Source organism: Crocuta crocuta, unplaced genomic scaffold, assembly GCF_008692635.1.
Source record: "Crocuta crocuta isolate KB4526 unplaced genomic scaffold, BGI_CrCroc_1.0 scaffold48, whole genome shotgun sequence".
In the NCBI taxonomy this organism is placed as follows: Eukaryota; Metazoa; Chordata; class Mammalia; order Carnivora; family Hyaenidae; genus Crocuta; species Crocuta crocuta.
The window spans coordinates 10,483,014-10,508,822 of record NW_027533089.1 but is presented as its reverse complement, the minus strand read 5'-3'; the positions used below and the strand labels follow the sequence as shown (position 1 = coordinate 10,508,822).

At 38.1% G+C, this 25,809-nt stretch overlaps 1 protein-coding gene across 1 annotated transcript in view; it reads left to right on the top strand.

The window, feature by feature from the left end:
* The first annotated feature begins 56 nt into the window (after positions 1-56).
* Positions 57-25,809, top strand: part of EPHX4 (epoxide hydrolase 4) — a 34,275-nt gene continuing 8,522 nt past the window's right edge. The window contains exons 1-6 of the mRNA XM_077746117.1: positions 57-287; positions 2,536-2,621; positions 15,665-15,822; positions 17,382-17,510; positions 21,112-21,215; positions 25,014-25,162. Of these exons, the coding sequence (XP_077602243.1) occupies positions 57-287; positions 2,536-2,621; positions 15,665-15,822; positions 17,382-17,510; positions 21,112-21,215; positions 25,014-25,162 (857 nt within the window). The remainder of the gene's footprint in view (positions 288-2,535; positions 2,622-15,664; positions 15,823-17,381; positions 17,511-21,111; positions 21,216-25,013; positions 25,163-25,809) is intronic.

Genomic DNA, 25,809 nt, shown 5'->3' with positions numbered 1-25,809 from the left:
GCGCCCCAGCTCCCGCGCCTCGGAAGGACAGCGGGCCCTGCCGCCGGCCCCGCCCGATGGCGAGGCTGCGGGACTGCCTGCTCCGCCTGACGGTCACGATCCGGTCCCTGCTCTTCTGGTCCCTGGTCTACTGCTACTGCGGACTCTGCGCCTCCATCTACCTGCTCAAACTTTTGTGGAGCATCGGCAAGGGACCGGCGCAGACCTTCCGGAGGGTCGCCCGGGAACACCCTCCCGCGTGTTTGAACGACCCCTCTTTGGGTACCCACTGCTACGTGCGGATCAAGGTGAAGGCCGGCGCGGCCCGGCGGTATCGGGAGGGAACGTGACCGCCGTGAGAGCAGAGCGCGCGGGGCTGCTCCTTCCATGACGCCCAGCGTCCCTTAGGGTTCCTGGGTCTCGCCAGAGCGCGCCGCGGGGACAGGGAGGATGCCAAGGGGAAGCAAGCGGGGCGAGGTGTGGCGGGTGAGGGGTCGGACCTGTGTGTGTGTGTGTGTGTGTGAGAGAGAGAGAGAGAGAGAGAGAGAGACAGAGAGAGACAGAGAGAGACAGAGACCGAGAGAGACAGAGAGAGACTGAGAATAGGTTATGTGGAGGGTCTCTCATCAGGGTCCTATATATATTACTATCCCCTCCTGCTCCACCACAACAACCCAGTATAATTCTGCTCCCTGTAAGGGAAGGCTGTCTTGTGTCACCTTTTTGCCCTTTAGAGCTCAGATCAGCTGTAGGGGATTGTTCCTAGGCGCCCTACTGCCTCATGAGGCTGTCCTTGCCCAAATTTTAGAGATTGAAAGAGTAAATAGAGTAAGTCATTGGAAATAGGACTTTATTCAGAGTAGCGGAATGGAGCATTCGCAGATGACCTAACCAGCATGAAACAATAAATAAATGGTGTATCTTTGTGGGCAAGGAAGCAGACTTATGAAGTCAGAGGCCAAAGGAATGGAATAAAAAGTAAATGTCAATCATGCATTCAGACTGGAGCTGTTTGTGCTTGTCCCAAACCTCCTGGCAGCCCACGGACATTCCATTTCCTGAGGTTCCAGGTGGTGAAGAGATATGGCCCTTCATGAGGCACCCTGCAGTCTGACTCACAGGATTTTCAAAACTAGACTCACATGAGGGGATATTATGTCACCAAGTGGAGGATTCCTATTAGGAGCTAGAGTGTCCAGCAGCTAGAGTTCAAAAGACCAAGGGCACATTTTTTTAGCCTTATTCAGCCTACGGTTGTTATGAGAATGAAAGGAATTAATATTTGGGGGAAAAAAAAACTTTAAAAAACAACAAATAAAACCTCAGAACAGTGCCTAGTACATAGTAAGTGCAATAAAGTATCTGTTCACTAAATCCAATCAAGTAGCCATGATTCATCACCAATAACAGAAGTCACTGAAATTCTAGAAAGGCATTCTGCAAATGAGGGCAAAGTCAGGTTTGTTATCTTGGTCCAACCTGAGGAAGAAAAGCAGTGAGAAAGAATCATCTGGAATTCCTTATAATGCTTTTCCTCTGACCCTGGTCACTCTCAAGAGTTGGCCCAGAGACAGAACCATGGAGGAGAAAGAATATTTCCTGCCAGCTAGAAGAAAATGGGTTCTGGTCACAGCCCTGCTCCCAAACGCCTTTATGACTCATGTTAGTATCTTTGAGCTTCAGTTTCCTAACCTGTCAAAATGATGGGGTTGAATTAAATAACCTTTTAAGATTTTTTTCACATCTGGAAACCCCCTTGCTTGGGTTACCTGATATAAAACCCAGTCTCTGTGCTCAGCTTTGGGTTCTAGGTTTCTTTCTTCACTTCTTTCTGAGTTTTTGTTTTCCTTTCTTGTTTTTTCTCCATTTTCCTCTTTTCAGTTTGCCTTCTATTTGCTACATCCTTGTCTCACCCCTATGCTTTTCATTTTCCTTGGGCAGTCTTGTCTCCTGTGTGCAGAGAAAAGTCTTGAGCATTCAGAGCATTCTGCTGTTGGAAATACATTGACATGACATGAGGAGCAGGAAGCCAGGGGAACAGTACATACAACTCTCAACTTAAAATAATAATGTGGGAAGAAGAGAACTAAAAATAAGGAAAGGAGGTGTGAATTATATAACTGATGGCACAGCTCTTGACGGGCAAGCTGAGAAAAGTACATGACTAGGAGGTAAACATGGCAGGAATATAAATTCAGATCAGAATTATTTACATGTCCTACAGAATTTGAATGAGATGGAATGTGACACATCAGTAAGATGAAAGTCACAAATTGTGACATTGATCCAAAAGCTTATAACATATAAATTGACCTTGTAAGTAGAACAAGAAGGGAAGATGGAAGGTACTGCAAAGGGCAACGTTTAGAAAAGTAACTCTACGCTATTGATAAATCATGGGATTGTTTTCTTTTTGAAATTTAATAATATTTATTTCTTGATATTAAAAATAATGCCAAGTTTTTTCTTTAATGAAATGGAAATACTAAATGCACTTACTTTGACAATCAATTCAAGATATCACTAAAATTCCATGCCCTCTATTTTCTACTGCAGGATTCGGGGTTAAGATTTCATTATGTTGCTGCTGGTGAAAGAGGCAAACCACTTATGCTGCTGCTTCATGGATTTCCAGAATTCTGGTAAACTTACCAACCAACTTTTTCTTGTTCCTTAAGGACTTGTCTTATCACAGTATCATTTTCTTGTTATGACTTTTCATAGATTTTACTCTATGCCTACTGACCCAGTTATCCTTCCTTAATGTTCCTGAATCACAGGAATGATTTTCCTTCTATTCTTCTATTCTAAAGGAACATTCATGGTACCAGCCTTTTTTTTTTTTTTGAGAATTTAAATCAGTATGGTTTAGTGTTTAAAATTTATGAACTAGCTACAGAACAGTTTTTATAGTATTTACTGCCAGCAAAATACAACATTGGGTAGGAAAAGGAGATTTGAAAGAAACCAAAGGCATAGAGTGCCTGGAAGCTTTGGGTGAAGCCTGGGGTGAGAGAAAGGTGGAGAGAGAGAAGAAGGCTCATGGAATTTGAGAATGAACTATTTCCCCAGCATGCAGCAACAGGCTCATATGAATGCAGGACAAATGAAGGACCTGAATATTTCACATTAGGAAAAAAAACCTATAACCAAAAATACATAGTTGTTAGTTACCTAGGAGAAAATGTTCTTTTCTCCTTTGAACCTGAGTACAGATGAAAACAACATATGATTAAACTTTTAAAAACAGGATATCTTGGGGTGCCTAGGTGGGTCAGTTGGTTAAGCATCTGACTCTTGGTTTCAGTTCGGGTCATGATCTCACGGCTCATGGGTTCCAGCCCTGCATCAGGCTCTGCTCTGACTATATGGAGTCTGTTTCGGATTCTCTCTCTCTCTCTGCCTTCTTCTTTCTCTCTCTCAAAAATAAATAAACATTTCTTAAAAAATGAATATCTTTTTAAAAGATGCTGCATATGGTGGTAAAAAGAAAACTGGATTTTTGATAACACAGAGCTATGATCTTGAGACAGTTCACAAACTATAAGAAATGGATGAAAAATCATCATATTCTCTGAGCTGACGGAAAGACAGAATATGTAGTGTCTTTTTAAGGTCTGGGACAATGCCCTGTCTCCAAATTTCTCCCTTATTATCACTCTTAACACCTAGAATTTCACCATTACATATTCTGCACCTTTTCACAGTTTTAAGGACTTTGTGTTATCCAAAGTCCTGATTAAAAATGCACCCAGTTCTGAAAGAGGTCTTCCCCTAATACGCTTTAGCTCATACTTTATCAGTGAAACAGATTATATTAATAAATACATTGAGAATGTCAGCACACTAGGAAGTATTAGGCATTGAAGAAAAGAATGGAGGATGGCAAAACCCCATTTACCTCATCATTTTTCCAGAGCAAAAAGCCTATAGATGTCTTTTTCTGAGATATTCCCTTCACGAAGATTTTTCTCTCCTTGCATTTGCCTGCATGAATAAACATAAGTCGTTTACATGTTAAACTTTTATCTGTTCTTCCATCTGGAGACAACTTAATTAGGTGGTAAACAGCCCAGTGCAATTCAAGCATATGTATGTGGACTCGTTTAGTGGAGTGCTTGAAATGATTGGCTCACAAGAAGATGGAAGTTTGGAGCCTTAGTCAAATATGCAGAAAGTAACATGGGTGGTGAATTCTGGCTTAATCACTTACTTGCTGCAGGATCCTGCATGATCATCTGCAATAATCTCACAGAGTTGTTGTGAAGATAAAGAGAGGCTTGCAGAAAGCCTTTTACATAGCCCCAGAGAATACTCAATAAATATTTCCTTTTCTTCATTCCCATTCACTCAGTGAGGAGATCCATGTGCCAGCACTAATGTCCTCCATGCATTTATTAATAAAGTCCCTTACACTGATAAAGTATTAACTAAAGTTCATTGACATCATACCTCTTTGAGAGCTAGCTGCATTTTGAATTCAGACTTTGGATGATACAGTCTTTAATATTTTCTTAATGTTTATTTTTGAGAGACAGAGAGAGCAGGGGAGGTGTAGTGAGAGAGGGGGACACAGAATCTCAAGCAGGCTCCAGGCTCTGAGCTGTCAGCACTGAGCCCGACACAGAACTCAAACTTGTGAACCACAAGATCATGACCTGGGCCGAAGCCAGATGCTTAACCAACTGAGCCACTCAGGCGCCCTCCCTTTTTAAATTTTTTTTTTCAAAATCTTTAAAACTTCAAAGGAGGTGAAGAATATGTGATAGTGGAATTCTAGGTTTAAGAGTGATAGTAAAGCAATGGAATATTACTCTACAATCAAAACAAATGAAATCTTGCCACTTGCAACAATGTGGATGGAGCTAGAGTGTGTTATGCTAAGTGAAATAAGTCAGGGAAAGATGAATATCATATGATTTGACTAATACATGGAATTTCAGAAACACAACAGATGAACATAAAGGAAGGAAAGGAAAATAAGAGTAACAGAAGGGAGGGAGGCAAACCATAAGAGACTCTTAAATACAGAGAACTGAGGGTTGCTGGAGGGGTGTGGGATGGGGGAAGGGGCAAATAGGTGACGGGCTTTAAGGAGGACGCTTGTTGGGATGAGCACTGGGTATTATATATAAGTGATGAGTCACTAAATTCTACTTCTGAAATCATTATTACACTGTGTTAGTGAACTTGGATTTAAATTCTTTAGAAAAGTGATAGTAATGAAGAATCTGGGGACAGGCCATTGTCCCAGGCCTGTAAAAAGACAATTTCCTGAATCTGGTGATGATGATGATGGTGATAGTTAACATTTACTGACCATTTACTGTGTGCCAGGCATTCTTCTAAGTGTTTTGTGTACATCATCTCATTTAAACCTAAGGCACACCTCGTTTTTGAACTTCAAAGCTGACCTCTACTTGTTCTTAGTATATAGAAATGATACTCATCTGATAATATACACTGATTTTCATCCTTCAAATTTCACACTTTAAAGAAACATTCACGAGGATGTTAAAAAGTTAGCTAACAATGTTAGAACACCTCACTTTAACATTTTGGATCATCATTCTAAATAAAATCCATGATCTGTTGGATTAGGGGTTGATATGTAACTTTTTAGAGAGAAAAGATTTAAAAGCTATTTTGTCTCTCTACCTCACACCAATCCCACTACTTGTCCATGTTCTTTTCTCTCCTGGAACTTCACTTCTTTACATGTGGAACAGTCTACCATGAAGATAAAAATAAACCTAAAACTTGTTGAACCACTTGGTAATTGTTTCAAAGAAACAGCAAATAGCAGTGATGCCCTTTCAACATAGGACAGTAGATGCTCTCTGTCATATGTGAACAATGATACATTTTTGTGCATATTTCATAGTATTGTTCCATTATTTACTCTTCCTAAGAGTCCTTTTGCAAAATAGAAATGCCTGGTGATTCTTGTACATGTTCTCTAATCTTCAGTGAATGGGACAGCCTAGGAGAGGCCCAGCACTGGCCCCTGGACACCAGTCCCACTTGCCCCAGTAAAGTCAAGTCTTGGATGTGTTACTCTAGGAGATTTAAAAACAACAACAATGAACTCCTGATAACTCAGTTACTCAAATAGACCATATTGAAGTCACTGAACTTTGCCAGCTGTTAATCTGAAAGCTACCCCTTTGTTCAGAGAAAGTCCTAAAGCAACTACAAGGACATTACTGGAAATCAGACACCTCTATCTGACTATATCATACCCTAAAACAATACATCTATGTTGAGTCTTACTTTGTCTTTCCTCCCAATCAAATTACCACTATTACCTGTTAGGAATCTAGTCAATTCCATTCAGGTACCCCATTCAGGAAAAAGTCAGATTTAGAGTTCAGGACAAAGCTGTTTTGATTAAACCACTTCAGGTGTCTCTCTTGGCTTTCCCTTCCCTTTTTCCCAGAGCCCCTTCTCTGACATTTCATCTTCTTTATATTTTTTAAGTTTATTTATTTATTTATTTGAGAGAGACAGAGACAGTGTATGAGAGGGGCAGGGAGAGAAAAAGAAAGAGAAAATCCCAAACAAGCTCCAAGCTGCCAGTGAAGAGTCTGATGCAGGGCTCACCCCTACAAAACTATGAGATCATGACCTGAGCTGAAACCAAGAGTTGGACACTTAACTGACAAGCCACCTAGGCACTCCACATTTCTATCTTCTTTAAAAGCCAAAAACAGCAAACAAAAAACTTTGACACTTCAAGCCAATGTAAATTTACATTATAAGTGTAAATAGGGGTGCCTGGGTGGCTCAACTGGTTAAATGTCCAACTCTTGATCTCAGCTCAGGTCATGATCTCACAGTTTGTGGGTTTGAGCCCCACACGGGGCTCTTTGCTGACAGTGTAGACCCTGCTTGGGATTCTCTCTCCCTCTTTCTCTGTCCCTCCCCCACTTGCTCTTTCTCTCTCTCGAAGTAAATAAATTTTAAGAATAAGTGTAAATATTGTTCCTCTATTAATCAAGTTTTCCCTAAATGAAATTATAAGCTTATTTGTAGATTGAGTAGATCAGAATATTTGATATTACGAAAACAAAATATCCTAAATTAGCAACGAGTGTCAAAATTATTTTAAACAGAAAAGCAGTATACAAATGCAATATGTTATCTGTATTTATCATCATTACCTAGGAATAGTTATTGAGAATTGGTGACATTTAATATTGTTGCATGGAAACAATAAAAATTCTGGGTTTTCTTTCTTAAAAGCTAAAGGAAATATCAAACAGATACATCTATGAGACTTTTAGCTAAATTATCCCAAAATAAAATTGTCAGAAGATGATTTTTCTCCCACTCTCTCTCCATCTCAATTTGCATCGCTTTTAAAAATATTTGGAGCTGATGCAAGCAGTTCCTTTGAGTTGTCTTCATCACCAGCTGTATGGAATGCATTCGTCATTACTCAAGTGCTGAGGCAAGGGAGGGCTCCTCATACACACAGCTGAGCAGAGAGGCTGATGACTGTGGCCTTTTTTCTGTTGTGAAGGGGAAAAGGATATTCTACATCTAAATGTGACTAGCCTGGTAAACCAGGAGCCCTCTTATGTCAAGGGTAATCACTAGGAAAGAGGCTGCTTTTTCAAAAGTGTCTTCTGCTATAACCTAAAGGTCCTAGAAAAAAAAATGTGGATGAAAATAGCTTGCTTTCTTTATTTATAATATTTTTAGGAGTTACTGATTTTATAGTCTGTTTCATTTCTATGTCAAGGGGGTCGTTTTTGTTTTATATCATATGAATGAAATGCCATCAATCTATCACTGGGGTGATTTCTTTTTCAGTTTAAAGTGTGAATCAAATGTGCTTTATTTATGAATTCTGGGAAGATTACATTTAAAAATTTTGCAATTTATTAAGATAGCAGCTGCCCTATTTCTTTTTTTAAATAAGTTTATTTATTTATTTTGAGAGAGAAAGAAAGAGCAGGAGAGGGGCAGAGACAGAGAGAGAGCAGGATAGGGGCAGAAAGAGAGAGAGAGAGAGAGAGAGAGAGAGAGAGAGAGAATCTCAAGCAGGCTCCACACTGTCAGCACAGGGCAGGATGTGGGGCTTGAACTCATGAACTGTGAGATCATGACCTGAGGTGAAACTAAGAGTTGGAGGCTTAACCAATTGAGCCATGCAGGTGCCCCACCAGTTGCCCTATTTCTTAGAAATGTTTGAGATGTTCTTTGGTTCCTCTCATGGATGACAGCAATAGTTGAATTTATTTGTAAGACATTTAAATTATTAATAAGAGAACAAAATATGCAGGTATTGTTTGCATAATCTCTAATGAAATTTTAAATGTAAAATATTGCAGCATTCTACACATTACTTTGACTCAAATTTCTACCTTGAAATATCTAATTAAATAAATTTTTTTTTAAATGTTTTATTTATTTCTAGGAGAGAGAGAGAGACAGCGTGAGCAGGGGAGGGTCAGAGAGAGAGGGAGTCACAGACTGAAACAGGCTCCAGGATCTGAGCTGGCAGTCAGCGCAGAGCCCGACGCGGGGCTCGAACCCACGAACCGCGAGATCATGACCTAAGCGAAAGTCGGACGCTTAACCGACTAAGCCACCCAGGTGCCCCCTAATTAAATAAATTTTGGGGAGGCTTCTGGGTGGCTCAGTCGGTTAAGTGTTCAACCATGGTCTCACAGTTCATGAGTTCAAGCCCTGCATCAGGCTTTCTGCTGTCAGCGTAGAGCCCACTTTGGATCCTCTGCACCTCTCCTTCCCCTACTTGTGTTCTCTTTCTCAAAATTAATAAACATTTTTTAAAACTGTTTTTTTTATATTTATTTTTGAGAGAGTGAGTAAACAGGGGAGGGGCAGAGAGACAGAGACAGAGAATCTGAAGCAGGTTTGGCACTGTCAGGGCAAAGCCCAACATGAGGCTTGAACCCACAATCCTTGAGGTCATGACCTGAGCCAAAGTCAGATACTCAACTGACTGAGTCACCCAGGCACCCCAACTAATTAAATGAATTCTAAATGAAGACACAGATACTTCAGATATTAAAACAATGCACATTTTCATGGACACTGAATATAAGTTTCAGTGTCCATGGAACTTGGGAACTTGGGAACTTTAATTGTCATTCATTGTCTCATGGTTCAAGCTTTATTGAACAGCTGGTACTTCTAGCACTGTCAAGATTCAGGGCTTTCATTCATCTGAGCACCTACACTAAATATTCTGACAGCTGAGGGAGCTCCCAACTGAGTGGCAGCACCAGACACCCCCAGATCATTATAACGCACGTGTCCAGTACACTGAAGAGTGTATGTACAAGTGGGAGAGTAAGAAGGGGCACCCTACCCGCCTGTAAAGGTGGACGCCTGGGAAGTCTCTTGGAAGTGGACATGCTCAGCATAAGGAATTCAGTGAAGGGAAAGAGTAGGGATTGTGTGGAGTAGGGGAATGGTGGAGTAGGATGCTGTTTCAGACAAAGGAAATCTGGTGAACAAACTCAAAAGCAAAAAGCAACACCGCGTTTGTTCACTGTAAGTGCCTTAGCACTGTAAGGCGGTGCACCATGGACTCAGGCCAGACTACCAGGGTTTGAATCCTGGCTCTGCTGTTTGCTAATTCTGTGACCTTTGGTAAGATAGTTAACCTCTCTGTGTTTTTGTTTCTTTAGCTTTAATGTGGAGATAATAATAATATCTACTTCATAATTTTGTTTTGAAGATCAACATTACTATATGTGAAACACTTAGAATTGTGCCTGGCGTGTAGTGAGAATGATATAAATGCTAGCTCTTTCTATTATCTAGCAAATGACAAGACCATAAAGTAATCAGGCTGGGAGATTGGGCAATCGTCAAACCTCAGAGGTTTTTGTCTGCAGGAATGACGAGCTTGGCCTGCATGTTATGAGTATGGGTGTACCTTGTTTTATAGTGCTTCACAGCTATGATGGTTTTTACAAACAAATGTTTGTGGCAACCCTGTGGCATGCAAGTCTGTTGGGGTCATTTTTTCAGCAGCATTTTCTCACTTTGTGTCTCTGTGTCACATTTTGGTAATTCTTGCAAGATTTCAAACTTTTTCATTATTATAATCATATTTGTTATGGTGTTCTGTGATCAGTGACCTCTGATGTTGCTACTGTAAGTGTCTTGGAAGTGCCACAAACCACACCTATATGAGATGGTGAACTTGATGATATGCATTGTGTGTGTTCTGACTACTTCACCAGTAAGCCATTCCCCCGTCTTCCTCCTTCTCCTTGCATCTCTCTCTTCCCTGAGACACAACAACATTGAAATTAGGCCAATTAATAACCCTACAAAGGCCTCTAAGTGTTCCAGTGAAGGGAAGAGTTGCACATCTCTCACTTTAAATCAAAAGCCAGAAATGATTAAGCTTAGTGAGGAAGGCATGTTGAAAGCCAAACTAGGCCAAAAGCTAGGCCACTTGTGCCAGTTAGCCAAGTTGTGAATACTATGAAAAAGTTCTTGAAATTAAAGATGCTACTCCACTGAGCACACAAATGATAAGAAAGTGAAACAGCCTTATTTCTGGTATGGAAAAAGTTGTAGCAGTCTCTGGATGGAAGATCAAACCAGCCAAAGCATTCCCTTCAGCCAAAGTCTAACCCAAAGCGAGGCCCTAACTCTCTTCAATTCCATGAAGAGTGAGAGAGGTCAGGAAGCTGCAGAAGAAAAGTTTGAAGTTAGCAAAGTTTGGTTCATGAGGTTTAAGGACAGAAACCATCTCCATAGCCAAAAAGCCCTAGGTAAAGCAGCTCATATAATTCATGAATGTGGCTATAATAAATAATAGATTTTCTATGTAGACAAGCAGCCTTCTATTGGAAGAAGATGACTTCTAGGACTTTCTTAGCTAGAGAGGAAAAGTCAATGCCTGGCTTCAAAGCTTCAAAGGACAGGCTGACTCTCTTGTTTCTAACACAGCTGGTGACTTGAGAAGTTTAAGCCAATGCTCATTGATTGTTCTGAAAATCCTAGAACCCTTAAGAATTATGTTAAATCCACTCTGCCTGTTTTCTATAAATGTAATAACAAAGCCTGGATGACAGCACATCTGTTTACAACATAGTTAACTGAATATTTTAAACCCACTGTTGAGACCTAGTGCTCAGAAAAAAAGATTTCTTTCAAAATATTACTACTCATTGACAATGCACCTGGTCACCCAGGACCTCTGATGGAGATGTCCAACCAAATTAATGTTGTTTTCATGCCTACTAACACAAATTCCATTGTGCTTCCCATGGATCAAGAAGTCATTTAGACTTTAAGGTCTTATGATTTAAGAAATACATTTCATATGGCTATAGTTGCCATAGATAGTGATTCCTCTGATTGATCTGGTCAAAGTCCATTGAAAACCTTCTGGAATAGTCCCATTCTAGATGCCATTAAAAGCATTCATGATTCATGGAAAGAGGTCAAAATGTCAACATGAGCTAGAGTGGGAGAAGGTGATTCCCACCCTCATGGATGACTTGGAGGAGCTCAGGACTTCAGTGGAGGAAGTAACAGCAGATGTGATGGAAATAGCAAGAGCACTAGAATGGGAAGTGGAGCCTGAACATGTGCCTGAATGGCTGCAATCTCATGATCAAACTTTCATGGGTGAGGAATTGCTTCTTATGGATGAGCAAAGACAGTATTTTCTTGAGATGGAATCTGTTCCTGGTGAAGATGCTGTGAAGATTGTTGAAATGACAACAAAGGATTTAGAAGGTTACATCAACTTAGTTGATAAAGCAGAGGCAGGGTTTGAGAAGACTCCAATTTGGAAAGAAGTTCTACCATGGGTAAAATGCTATCAAACAGCATCCCATGCTACAGAGAAATCATTTGTGAAAGGAAGAGTCAATTGATATGTCAAACTTTATTGCTGTCTTCTTGTAAGAAATTGCTGCAGCCACCCGAACCTTCAGCAACCACCACCCTGGTCAGTCAGCAGCCATCAATATTGAGGTAAGACCCTCCAGCAAAAAGATTACAACTCACTGAAAATTCAGATGATGGGTACCACATTTTTAACAATAAAGTATTTTTCCTTTTACTTTTTGTTTCATTTTATTACACTTTTAATTTTCATTCCAGTGTAGTTAACATACTGTGTTATATTAGTTTCAGGTGTACAATATAGTGACTCAACAGTTCTATACAAGCAGTACTTTTTAAAATTCTTTTTTAATGTTTATTTATTTATTTTTAATGTTTTATTTATTTCTAGGAGAGAGAGAGACAGCGTGGACAGGGGAGGGTCAGAGAGAGAGGGAGTCACAGACTGAAACAGGCTCCAGGCTCTGAGCTGGCAGTCAACACAGAGCCCGACGCGGGGCTCGAACCCACGAACCGCGAGATCATGACCTAAGTGAAAGTCGGACGCTTAACCGACTAAGCCACCCAGGGGCCCCATAATGTTTATTTATTTTTAAGAGAGACAGAGATCAGGGGAGGGGCAGAGTAAGAGGGAGAGAGAGAGAATCCCCAGCAGGCTCCAAGCTGTCAGTGTAGAGCCTGACGTGGGTCTTGATCCCAAGAACCATGAGATCATGACCTGAGCTAAAGTCAGACAATAAACCAACCAAGCCACCCAGGTGCCCCACAAGCAATACTTTTTAAATTAAGACACATACATTGTTGGGGCGCCTGGGTGGCTTAGTCGGTTAAGCGTCCGACTTTTGCTTAGGTCATGATCTCGCGGTTCGTGGGTTCGAGCCCCGCGTCGGGCTCTGTGCTGACTGCCAGCACAGAGCTTGGAGCCAATTTCAGAGTCTGTATCTCCCTCTCTCTCTGACCCTCCTCTGCTCACGCTGTCTCTCTCTCTCTCTCCTAGAAATAAATAAAAAATATTAAAAAAAAAGACATACATTGTTTCTTAGACATAATGCTGTTGCACAATTAATAGACTGCAATGTAAACATAACTTTTATATGCACTGGGAAACCAAAAATTCATTAAACATACCTTATTGTGATATTTTGCTTTCTGTGGTAGTCTTGACCCAAACCCACAATATGTCTGAGATATGGATGTAATAGGGATTCAAGAAAAGATGTTAAGCAGGGAAATTACATGACACTTGGTTTTGTAGAAGATAGAGCTAAGGGGAATGAAATATAGATAGACCAATCGATAGGTTGCTGCCTTAATGGAAGCCTGAATTAAGGTAATGATAGTAGGGATGGACGGGAAAAGTGAATAAATAAATATTTAAAAGGTAAAATCTGCAGAACTTTATTGATTGGGGATGAGGTAACCCCTAAAGAGGGAAGAGTCGGGCTCCAGTTACAAAAACATAAAAGAAATCAATTGAAAATTTTAAGTAAGGCTAATGAGAAAAATAATATCATATGTGTTGATAGATGAGTATCTTTAAAGAAACTAACTGCTTTATTTGTTACAGCCCAAAGACACAATTAATATGATTGCTATGACCTCTCTAAGAACACACTTTTTATTAACATTTTCAAATCTGTCTTAATTGGTATTGCTTTTGTAGATTTTTACAAATCATAGATATTCAAATGACAGATGAAAGATTCTGTATCCATGGCTGATACGCTTCCTAAAGACCTGTTGATATAAAGTACATAATTTTTTCATTGATCTTACTGCCTTGTGTCCCTTGACACTAAAGTCTCTCTCACTATTAGTTTACAATCTCAGATCCCTGTATACACTCGACTATTGTACTCCAAAATTCTTTTCTCCCCGTTGGCTTGTGTCAGATAATTCTAACTCTCTTCATGAGCAGATATGCATCCAGATCCATTTTTTAAATGCATATTTGGAATTTCACAGCATGCGAATAACTTTGAAAAATCTATGTCTTTTTTTTTTTTTCCTGATTGTTATCCAAATGCTTTGCTTATGTGAGGAAAATCTCACTGACCAGGTGCCCTGGCTGGCTCAGTTGGTAAAGCGTGATCTTGATCTCATGGTTGTAAGTTTGAGCCCCATGTTGGGTGTGGAGATTACTCAAAAATAAAATCTTTAAAAAGAAAGAAAGATAGACAGATGGAGGGGGGTGGGGGGGAGGGAGGAATGAAGGAATGAAAGAAGGAAGGAAGGAAGAAAAGAAAAAATCTCGCAGATCTCTATATATCATTTAATAATGCAGTTCCATGATCAGGCACAGAGGGGTTACCTGCCCCTGCAGAGACCTCCAGGACTTGGCAGAGACACTCTGGCCATTCTAATTGGTCAGTGCCAGTGCCATTTTGGCTGTTAAATGGTTGTTTTGTTTTGGTTTTAAAGTTTATTTATTTATTTTGAGAAAGAGAAACAGAGCTTATGCATACAACAGGGGGAGGAGAGAGAGAGAGAGAGAGAGAGAGAGAGAGAGAATCCCGAGCAGCCTCCGCACTGTCAGCATAGAGCCTGTCACAGGGCTTGATTCCACAAACCAAGAAATCCAGACAAAACCAGAGTCAAATGCTTAACTGACTGAGCCACCCAGGTGTCCCTGTTACATGTTTTTAGTATCACACTTGCTTGTACTCATTCAGGATCTTCTCCACAGAAGAGTTTTGTTTTAGCAAACAAATGTTTATCTTAAGCAGCTGTTATATTTGATTCTTTCAGTGATAATCTTTTTAAAAACTCTTCAGACTTTTTCATCCACAAGTAAATTTTTATTACTAAAAACTTGGAGCCATATTTACAGTGGAGTAAAGTGAATAAAATCTATTTTTTAGGGAAATAGATTTTCTTTTTTTTTTTTAAATATTTTTTANCGAGATCATGACCTAAGCGAAAGTCGGACGCTTAACTGACTAAGCCACCCAGGCGCCCCTAGGGAAATAGATTTTCATCTCATAACTTTTTTTTATGAATCACATGGTTCTGCAATACAGAATCATTTATAAGTACAGATTCCCTGATAGTTGTCAGCATTATTTAAGAAAAGCTTAGAAATTGATTTCTTATGTACATATAGAAGTATACTGGTTTTAGGGGTGCTTGGGTGGCTCAGTCAGTTAAGCATCTGACTCAGCTCAGGTCATGATCTCACAGTTATTGAGTTCGAACTCCGTGTCAGGCTCTTTGCTGACAGCTGGGATCCTGGAGCCTGCTTCAATTCTGTATCCTTCTCTCTGACCCTCCCCCACTTGCATTCTGTCTCTCTTTCTCTCTCTCTCTCACTCAAAAATAAACATTAAAAAAATAAATAAAAAGTATATTGGTTTTAGTATCAGATACTCTGTACTTTCTGTAAATATTGGCCCTTTTTTACATCCCACTGGAGCTAGTAAAAAAAAAAACCAATAAATTTTAATAAAGAACAACAATGTACCCTTCTCAAACATGTCCCTTCCTCTGGCTCACACACAGCTAAATAACGTTTCTTTATTTTTTTAAATGTTTATTCTGGGGAGAGAGAGTGAGAGAGAGAGCGAGAGCATGAGCGGGGGGAGGCGTAGAGAGAGGGAGACACAGAATCGGAAGCAGGCTCCAGGCTCTGAGCTGTTAGCACAGAGCCCAACACAGGGGCTCGAACTCACAAACCATAAGATCATGACTTGAGCTTAACCAACTGAGCCAATCAAGTGCCCCTATATAACTAATTCTTAATATAGAAAGTTTCTTACAATTGTCCACTTAGAAAAGCTGTAATGTAACTCTTTCAGTTAGTTACTGTGGTATTTTTAATGTTTCTTATTTCCTGCAGGTATTCTTGGCGTCACCAACTAAGGGAATTTAAAAGTGAATATCGAGTTGTAGCCCTTGATCTGAGAGGCTATGGAGAAACAGATGCTCCCATTCATCGAGAGAATTATAAATTGGACTGTCTAATTACAGATGTAAAGGATATTTTAGACTCTTTAGGTAGGTCAGTTAAAATAAACATTATTAATCCTTTTTAAGGGACTAACATTCAACAAACTGAATTGGTAACCTCATTTCTTGGGAGGAACCATTTTCCATTTACCTGAGCTGTTGTCTGGATCCTGTCACCATGGTTTCGAGCGTACAGCTGAAAATATTTATAAAAGAAACTGAAAATAATACTATTATTTCAATACGGAATAACTATTCAGTCCACCAGCCAAGAATGACTTTCGAAATTTGTTTTTAAAAATAGATCTAATGTATGCAATTTATTATTTTCAGAATTATTGGAGATTTGATTCTTGTACTCAGAAAATTTATTTCTTCAGAACCCACATCTAAAATATTCATTTAAAACTGCTGTAAGATGCAGAAGCACTTATACAGTCTTTCTTTTATTGATCAGCTAGTGCCATAATATTATTGTATAACAAACATCCCACACTCAGTGACAGATAGCCATAGGCATTTATTCATATTCTTACGGATGTGCACATCAAGTATAGGCTGGACCCCTGAGTCTTTACCTCAGGTTACAGGTCTTGCTGGGACTGGCTTCTCCCTCTGAGTTGGACTGGAGCCCAAGCTAAAGGGGAGCAGCTACCTGGTGGTAGCTCTTCCACTCCCGGTGATGGCAATGGCGGAAATGGCAAGAGGAGGAGCCCAGCTGCAGATGCATATTTCAAGTTTCTGTGTGCAGCTCATGGGTCAAAGCAAATCATACGGCTGAGCCCAAAGTCATTCATACACCCACCATATCACCACAGCAAATCATACAACTAAGTCAACTATCAGAGGGGTCATACGGTATACTTCTTTTATGGCAGTGGGGAGAGGGGAGGAGTAAATACTTTTTAACAATAATCGAATCCACTACATCTCTTTTGACTAAAACCCAGCTGCTACCATGGAATGTTAATGGAGCCAATATAGTGAGAAAGCCATGAAATCAAATTAAAGCCCTTTCCAAAATAATCTAATGAGGGCATAGATCAAGCCAAATTTCTAAGAGGAGGAAAAAAGTGAATGAGATCTGGGGGTATCAATGCAGTGTTGTCATTTAGTCTGATTACAATGAAATAGACTCAAAGACATTGATTTCCAACACCCATATTTCATTCATCTTTTGTGGTGATTCAGTCAGACTTGGCCTAAATTTGTCTTCGTGCAATTTTCTAGGCAATCAATGATATAATATAATCTTTCTTATGACTTAATTATGTGTAATTTTTACCATGGTTTCTCAAACTCAGTTTCGTGGGACAAGAGCTGGGCTAGCTATTTCAGATTAAAAAAAAAAAAAAATTCCTGGGAGAGGTTCTAAGTCTGTAGGTCTAGAATGGAGGTTGGACTTCTAAATTTTCTAAAAAGCTACTTAGCTGGTTCGGACATACAGGTTTTGGAAACACCGAATTCATTATCTGCACGAAGTGCCTAGTTACAGTCAGGTTATGGGAAGATTTTATTTTCAGAATATCATTTACCATTTTATGTGAGGTAATAATGCATCCACCTGTTTCTTTTAGAAGATGTCAACATTTTTTTGTCCATTACAGGATACAGCAAATGTGTTCTTATTGGCCACGACTGGGGGGGAATGATTGCTTGGCTAATTGCCATCTGTTATCCCGAAATGGTGATGAAGCTTATTGTTATTAACTTCCCTCATCCAAATGTATTTACAGGTGAGTTTAAATTTGCATTAAAATATCTTTGTTAATGTGACAATTCACTATTGTCACTGACACTTTAGATTAAAAACAGAAAAATCTGAATAACAGCATTTTCTTAATTAAATTACTAAAATATGATATTCACACATGACAATGTCAGATACCTTGGCTTTAAATAAATTCCTCAAGAGCCTGATAAATTGTGGCTTCATATTTACTTGCGTAATTTTATTTTATTTTTTTGGAGAACATTTTACTGCTAACTTGGAGAGGGATAAAGGGAAATATGCAGTAACATTACTTTGACAGTAATGAATCTTGACAACCTAGAAATAAATTCTCCTTTTGCCTGACTGCTTGGGCTATTAGGAATGACAGCATTCTTTAAAGCTATAGTTCTCAAATTTTTGGCTTCAGGACTCCTTTGTACTCTTAAAAATTATTAGGACCCATTGAGCTTGTGTTTATATGGGTAATGTATATAAATATTTACTGTATTAGAAATTAAAAATGGGAAAAAATTTAAAATTCTGTATTAATTCATTAAAAGTAATAAATCCAGTACCTATAATATATGTAACATTTTAATGAAAACTACATCTTCAAAAACACAATTTTAGTGAGAAGAATGTCATTGTTTTACATTTTTGCAAACCTCTTTAATTTTTGGCTTAATAGAAGACAGCTGGATTCTCACATCTACTTCTGCATTCAATCTGTTGCAATATGTTGTTTGAATTGAAGTATATGAAGAAATCTGGCCTCACAGATTTGTAATTGGAAAAGGGAGGAGTATTTTAATAGCCTTTTCAGATAACTGTGGATTTTCTTCCTTAATACTACACCAAACTCAAAAATTGGTGGTTTCTTAAAGGTTAGTAACAATGTAGAATCCGATGTCATATTAATGAACCATTTGTACTGTTACCTTAAAATCCATCAGTCTCTCTAGCACTTTGAATGGATTTTTTTTTTTTTTTACCAATGCATGATTTTGCATCATCATGCAGTGGACGATATTGGTTCATCGAGTTATGCAGATCTTCCATAAGTTGACGCATTTTATAATATTATATCAAAGACTCGCATTCATTAATATCACCCCAATTTCATCAAAAAGTCATTGAGTATTTCAAAGCTGTCACGCTCACGGTAGCAAATACATGTTTCCAAAGTTCTAATTTTCATTTGAAAGCTTGAATTTGGTCATTGACAACAAATACTATTGATTGTTTTCCCTCAAGTGACAAGGTCACTTCATTCATTTTTAAGAGACTGTCAGATACTCAAGTCTGACCGATGATAGTTTGCTAGTCATCTGTTCAAGTAAAAATGCTATTCCATAAAAAATGTAGCTAATTCAACTAATCGACCCAAAGAATCGCAGAAGTGCTATCCCTCGAGACAACCATTATACGTGGGTGTTCAACAGAACTGCTTTATGTGTACTTTCTGTTTCATCTCAGTGTTCAAAAGCAGTGTACACAAAAGTTGAAATTTAAAATTAATAGATTTTGCTATTTTATCTAGGACATTCCTAAGTGAAACTGGCACTTAACTTTATGTATTTCTGTATTTGTTTGCTGCAAGTGTGTGGTGGTGAAGAATACAATGACTACTTGTACTGTTTAGTGTCACTACCTTGATTTGTGCTCAGGCAGCAATGGAGGCAGCAATGGTTTTATCTACCATTGCTTTTGTACCATGAGCACAAATGTCAACCAGATGAGAAAAGCTAATAATGTCTTAGTAGTGTAATGAAATCATTTTGGCTTATCTGGATTGCTTAAGAGGGCCTTGGGGATTCCCAGAGGTCCACATGGACTATATTTTGAGAACCTCTGCTATAAAGGGAACTCTTAAAATCTTCAGCGTGTTCAAAGACATGTGAACCATGATAGGCACATTTTTATTTGGTTTTCTCAAAAATTATAATCTTGTCCTCTTTAACTACCCTTGTCAAGTTTTCTGAGATTCAGGCACTGCTGTGACCCTCAGCAGCCCACTAGAGAACAAAAAACTCAGAACAACATATATCCATGTTGGAAACATGACTATATACAAGGGAAAAGGGAACATGACTACTGAGATCTTGTATAATATAAATGTAGGAGTTGAATTTTAGATATTTGTCCAATTGTCCTATCTCTGTTGAGGTGATAGGATGGATGCTTAGGCTTCAAATATCAAACTAAGATTCACTATACTGTTCTTACATACATTAGGTAGCAGAAGTTGTGCTACCTGCTTATGCCATTGATTAGGACGCTTGAATAAATGTTATTTTTGTGATGTTGCTATACGGACAAATTGTAATTGGTCATTTCAGCAAGAATATTCTTGGAATATTTCTGGAATTGTTTTTATCAATAATAGTTTCAACCCTAGTCAAGTTATATGCCTACATTTTCTCCTTAATTATAGTGATATCTTTTAATGCAGGGCTGAATAAATTTTCTTCAATGATGACTTTACAGTAAGTATAGCATAATGATGCTCCTCTTACCTGAGAATTGTAGTTCTAAAAATTCCAACCATGTTAAATACAGTTACAAAATTAGAAATAAGGAAAAAAGTACCTCTATAACAAAGGAAATTTAAAAGCCGGTGCACAAGAAACAACAAGTATGCACGCTTAATATGTATGATTACACTACTCTCCAGTTTAAACATTCATTGTCTTCCCAAAGCACTTAAAATCCATATCCTCTGGCCCTCCTTGACCGGGATTCTGCTTTGCTCTCTGATTCATCTCATGCCACCTCCTTCTCCTCATTCACTACACCAGCCACATGGACATTCTTTCTGCTTCTTGAGTGTGCCAAGCCAAGGACCTACCTTCTGTGCCTGGGTTTTTTTCCTAGATCTTTGCATGGCTGACTCCCTCTTTTACTGTTCAGGGCTCAGTCCACACATCGCATACCCAGAGAAGGCTATTCTGACCACTTCTGCTGAATAATAGTCTCTCCACATTATCCAGTCATCACTCTCAGTCAGATTACCTTCTTTTAATTTCATTTATGGTATTGTTGCTATCTAAAATGATCTTTTTAAATATTGGTAATTGTTGTATAAATTACTTACTAATGGGGACCTCTTCTGTCTTGATCACTGCTAAGTCTCCTCACAACACGGTAGATATTAAAATATTCCTTGAATGAAGGAATTTTCTAGATCCATAAATGAATTTACAGGAAACATGTTAGTTTCTGTAGAGGCCAAATGAATAAGGTATTCAAATCTACCTGTAAAGAAAATCTTTTAAACAACAGAAAATTACCTCCCCATTTATCCCTAGGAAAAGTGTGAGGTCGCTGATAATAACCTTGGAGAAAAGACAGTGTCGTTTGGGTTTCTTGTTCCCTTCTGAGTCAAGACTTTTTAAATAAACTTTCTTTTTATTTAAAGTGCCATAAATTTTCTAAATATTAGAAATATCAATAGTAAAATATAAGAACATAGAAATTGTTCCAAAGAGAAATATATAGAAGGCTTATTTGTGGATATTTTTATGGGATCATCTCAAAGGTGAAATTGCCTTGAAAAGAAGCTCTTTCAATAGTAAGTAATTTATACCCCTTGGATAAGGTCTAATGTGGCATTTTAATTTCAGAATATATTTTACGACACCCTGCCCAGCTGTTCAAATCCAGCCATTATTACTTCTTCCAAATACCATGGTTCCCAGAATTTATGTTCTCAATAAATGATTTCAAGGTAAGTCAAACATAGTGATGGATGTTAACTAGATTTATTGTGATCATTTTGCAATGTATACAAATATTGAATCATTATGTTGTACACCTGAAACTAATATAATGTTGTGTGTCAATTATACCTCAATAATAAAGTTGAAAAACTGGAGTCCAAGAGGATGACAAAATTAGGAAGTTAAAAATAAAGACAGACAGCAGCACTAGGAAAAGAAGGAAAGAAAAGAAAGAACTGGTCCTGCTTATGTCATTTGATTTGTTTAAAATAACCATTTATTGACTGTTATTTGCTGTCCACTGTTAGGCATTTTCTCTTAATGCAAGAAAAAAAAAGACAAGTCAAACAAATAATGGATTATTGTTTATGAAAAACATTTTAAATTAAAGTCCATCCTTCAGAAAGAAAAATGTGCAAATGCTTAAATTTAATAAATGCTTCTAAGACTTCATCTATAGGCATACTTATTTTTATAGTCTCTGTTTGTATATTTGAGTACCTGGTTGTCGTTCAATTTTTTTGTGAGAGCCTGCGCCCTACAGGCATACCTCTTTTTAGAGAACATTCCATGGGGAAACAAGGGAATATGAATGCCAGGTGAGAGAATTTGACATGGCAGAAGTGGAGGCCCTTGGGTGTAAACAAAACCCTTAAACAAAGTACGCATGAGGGTATTGGTGTACCATATACATCTACAACCAGGAGTCATATGTTGTATCTATTTCTCGGAAGTTTACTGAATGCTTTTTATATATGTCCAACATGGTATTAGATATATTTAGGGAGGCTTAAAAAAGATAATATTGTTTTACCTGGAAATATTTCTGCATATCTATGACAGATAAGGACTTTTTAAAAACATAACTCCAATGCCATTGTCAAACCTAACAAAATGAATAATTACTCCTTACTATCATTTAATACCTATTCACATTCCCTTAACTGTCTCAACTGTCTTTTTTTTTTTTTTCAATTTTGAACAACTTATTGGGGGTACAAAAAAATCTGCACAGATTTTAGATTGTGTTAAAATTTCCATCAAGAGGTTTGCTAAATGAGAGCTTCATCTGGTATTAAAATATTAGTCTCTGGTACTATTAATCTTTGAAAGGTGATGATCAATGGTCTTTGTACATTTTATTTGTTTGAATCACGAGCCAAAAGATTGGCTATAGTTTTGACTATAACAAATTGTTATAGTTTTTTCAGTGTATAACAGTTCCTTCTTATTTTTTTTAACTGAAGAAATTTGGTCATTTGTCCTGGGGAATGACCCATATTTTGGATTTGGCTGACTACTTCATCATGGTGTTATTTAACTTGTTCTGCTAATCCTTGTTTCTCCTGCTGAGATGCTACTAATCTAAAGGCTTGTTAAACTGAGTTTTAATTCAACAAGAACACTCATAAGTGGTGCTGTGTATTTCCTAATGCATCACATCAGGGAAGCACCTAAGATCTAGTTGTCTCAGTTTCAGCAACATTAACACTGAGCAGTGGGCTCATTAATTATCAGCCCATCTAAATTTCCTAACAACCTTTCACCAAATAATTTTAGCATATCTTGATCATCATTGCCTACATCTGTTATTTTGTTAGGATTGGCAAAATGGTGATTTTCCAATTCTATCATTTTTTTCTGCTTATATTAATTGGAATTTTTCCTTAAAGAAGAATGATCCATGTCTACCATTTGGTTATTCTGAGATACAATTCACACAGAAGAATGGCAGGATAAATGCTTCATTCTTTACCTTTATATACAACTTCCAGAGTAATGACTTGGTGCCCTAGAAATCTCCAATGATGACCAATGAAGTTTTCTTTTTTTCTATATCATTAGGAGGTCATGAGTTTTAAAAATATATTTGATATGTATCAATCAATTGCAGTCATTCTTTCTGATACTCATTCAGATTGCCTCATATTAGGCAATATGGCATAATAGACAAGTGGAAACTCCTACAGGTTGGCTCCTGTGTCCTTTTGACATAAATCCTTCAGTCAGTAATAGCTTAGTTTCTTAATGTCCTAGGGTCATCTTTTATTCCTGCCCCAGATCTGGAATCAGTCATTCATTGAAGGAACTCTGGCTCCCATTAGTAGGAAATGGTATTTAGAAACGACAGTGGGTGTCAAGGTGATCATTTTTACTGGGTTTTTATTGCTTCTAGATCTTTCTGTTGGACAGAAATTGTACATATGTATTTTTTAGAGAGAAAAAAACCATGAGTTCTTGTTCATATTTCCAAGCAAAATTAGAACCACAGAATTTTGCTTAATTTTATATTTTATAAAAAGTTCAAGTTTATTTGGTTCAAGTCAAAATTCTAATACAAGGCACAGAGAGGTCTTGCTTAGGTTTCTGTTTCCTGCCCTCTGATTTCCTCCCTCTTCCATAGGAAACCATTTTGGTTAATGTTTGTTTCATTTTTTTTACTGTTTCTTTTTGAAAATATAAGGAGATGTATGTATATTTGTCTACTCCTTCTTACACAAAAGGTAACATACTATAAATGCTGTTTTCCACCCTTTCTATTTTTCCCCCTCTTAAAAATATGTCCTGGGGATCAGCTACTCCATATTAGCATATAATCATCTTCATCTTCTCTTGGAGTAGTAAGAACACATAACACACCATTGTGTGACTGTATCATAGTTTATTCAATTAATGCCCCACTGATGGACATTTTTTATTTCCAGTCCTTTGCTATTGCAAATAATGTTTCAATTAATCACCTCTTGCATAAATCATTTCATATTTTTGTAGGTGTGTTTTGGGGTTCAGGGATCTGCATTTTATTTATTTATTTTAATGTTTATTTTTGAGAGAGAGTGTGTGGGAGGACACTTAATCGACTGAGCCACCCAGTTGCTCCCAGGGATCTACATTTTAAACAAGAATCCCAATGATTCTGATTCAGGTGATTTAAATCTACACTTTGAGAAATGCTGGTATAGAGCAGTGTTTTTCAAATTGTGGGTGGGGACTCATATAGTGAGTCATGAAATCGGGTTAGTGGCTTGCTTGAATTTTTTAAAAAATAAAATAGAACAGAAGTGAATTGAAAATATCAGTACACACTATAATAAGAGTAAGGGATATTTCTTTAAAAATTTTTTCATGTTTATTTATTTTTGAGAGAAAGAGAGACTGAGTATGCACAGGGGAGGGGCAGAAAGAGGGGGAAACACAGATTCGGAAGCAGGCTCCATGCTGTGAGCTGTCAGCACAGAGCCCAATGTGGGGCTCAAACCCCCAAACTGTGACATCATAACCTAAGCCAAAGTTGGATGCTAAACCACTGAGCCACCCAGGGCCCCAAGAGATATTTCTTTAAACTTTTGTTTCAAAAAAGTATGTATAGGAGTATGAACTGGATCATGACATAAAATGCATTTGTTACTCTGGATTATAGTCCAAAAAAGTGCAAACAATTGTTGGGAGAGTAGATTGATTGTCAGTAAACAGATTAACTACTATTAACTAGAATATTAGGGAAGACTTTAGGGTGGCAATAGTATCTGAACTTAGCTTTATAGAATGTGAAAAGGTACCAAGAACATAGGTTGCTTTTCATAAGCATAAAGTGTACATGGGGGATTTGAAGGGAAGAATACCAGAAGTAAAGCCAGGAAAGCAAAAAAAAAATGTATATAATATGTAAACAGTGAGGTCTCCTACCTGGCTAGAGCAGAAATGGGAAGTTGTCACTGGCACTGACCATCATTCTCTTTCCAAAGCCAAAGGTTTATTGTTATGTAACTAAAAAGTTTTAATTATTTTCTTTTCACTTAAATTAGGCTTTGAAACATCTGTTTACCAGTCACAGCACTGGTATTGGAAGGAAAGGATGTCGCTTAACAACAGAAGATCTTGAGGCTTATATTTATGTCTTCTCCCAGCCTGGAGCATTAAGTGGTCCAATTAACCATTACCGAAATATCTTCAGGTCAGTATAATTTCTTTTTAGTTCAACAAAATATTCATTCCCTAAAGAGCCAATATTTTATTTTTTTCCCAAGTATTACTTAAATTCCAGCTAGTTAGGGGCTCCTGGGTGACTCAGTTGGTTAAGCCTCCAACTCTTGATTTCAGCTCAGATCATGATCTCAGGTTCATGGGACTGAACCCTGCATCAAGCTCTGTGCTGTCCATGCTGCTTGGGATTCTCTTGCTCTTCTCTCTCTCTTTCGTCTTTCTCTGCCTCTTCCCCTAATTGTGTGCTTGCATACACACATGCACACACACACACACTCTCTCTCTCTCAAAATAAATAAACATTTTAAAAAATTCCAGCTACTTAACATATAGTGCAATATTAGATTCAAGTGTAGAATTTAGTGATTCATCACTTACATACAACACCCAGTGCTCATCACAAGTGCTCTTCTAAAAACCCATCACCTATTTAACCCATTCCCCCACACACCTTCCCTCCAGTAACCATGTTTGTTCTCTATAGTTAAGCATCTGTTTCTTGGTTTGCCTCTCCTTTCTCCCCCTCAATGTTCATTTGTTTTGTTTCTTAAATTCCACATAAGAGTGAAATCATATGACATTTGTCTTTTATGACTGATTTTGCTTAGCATAATGCTC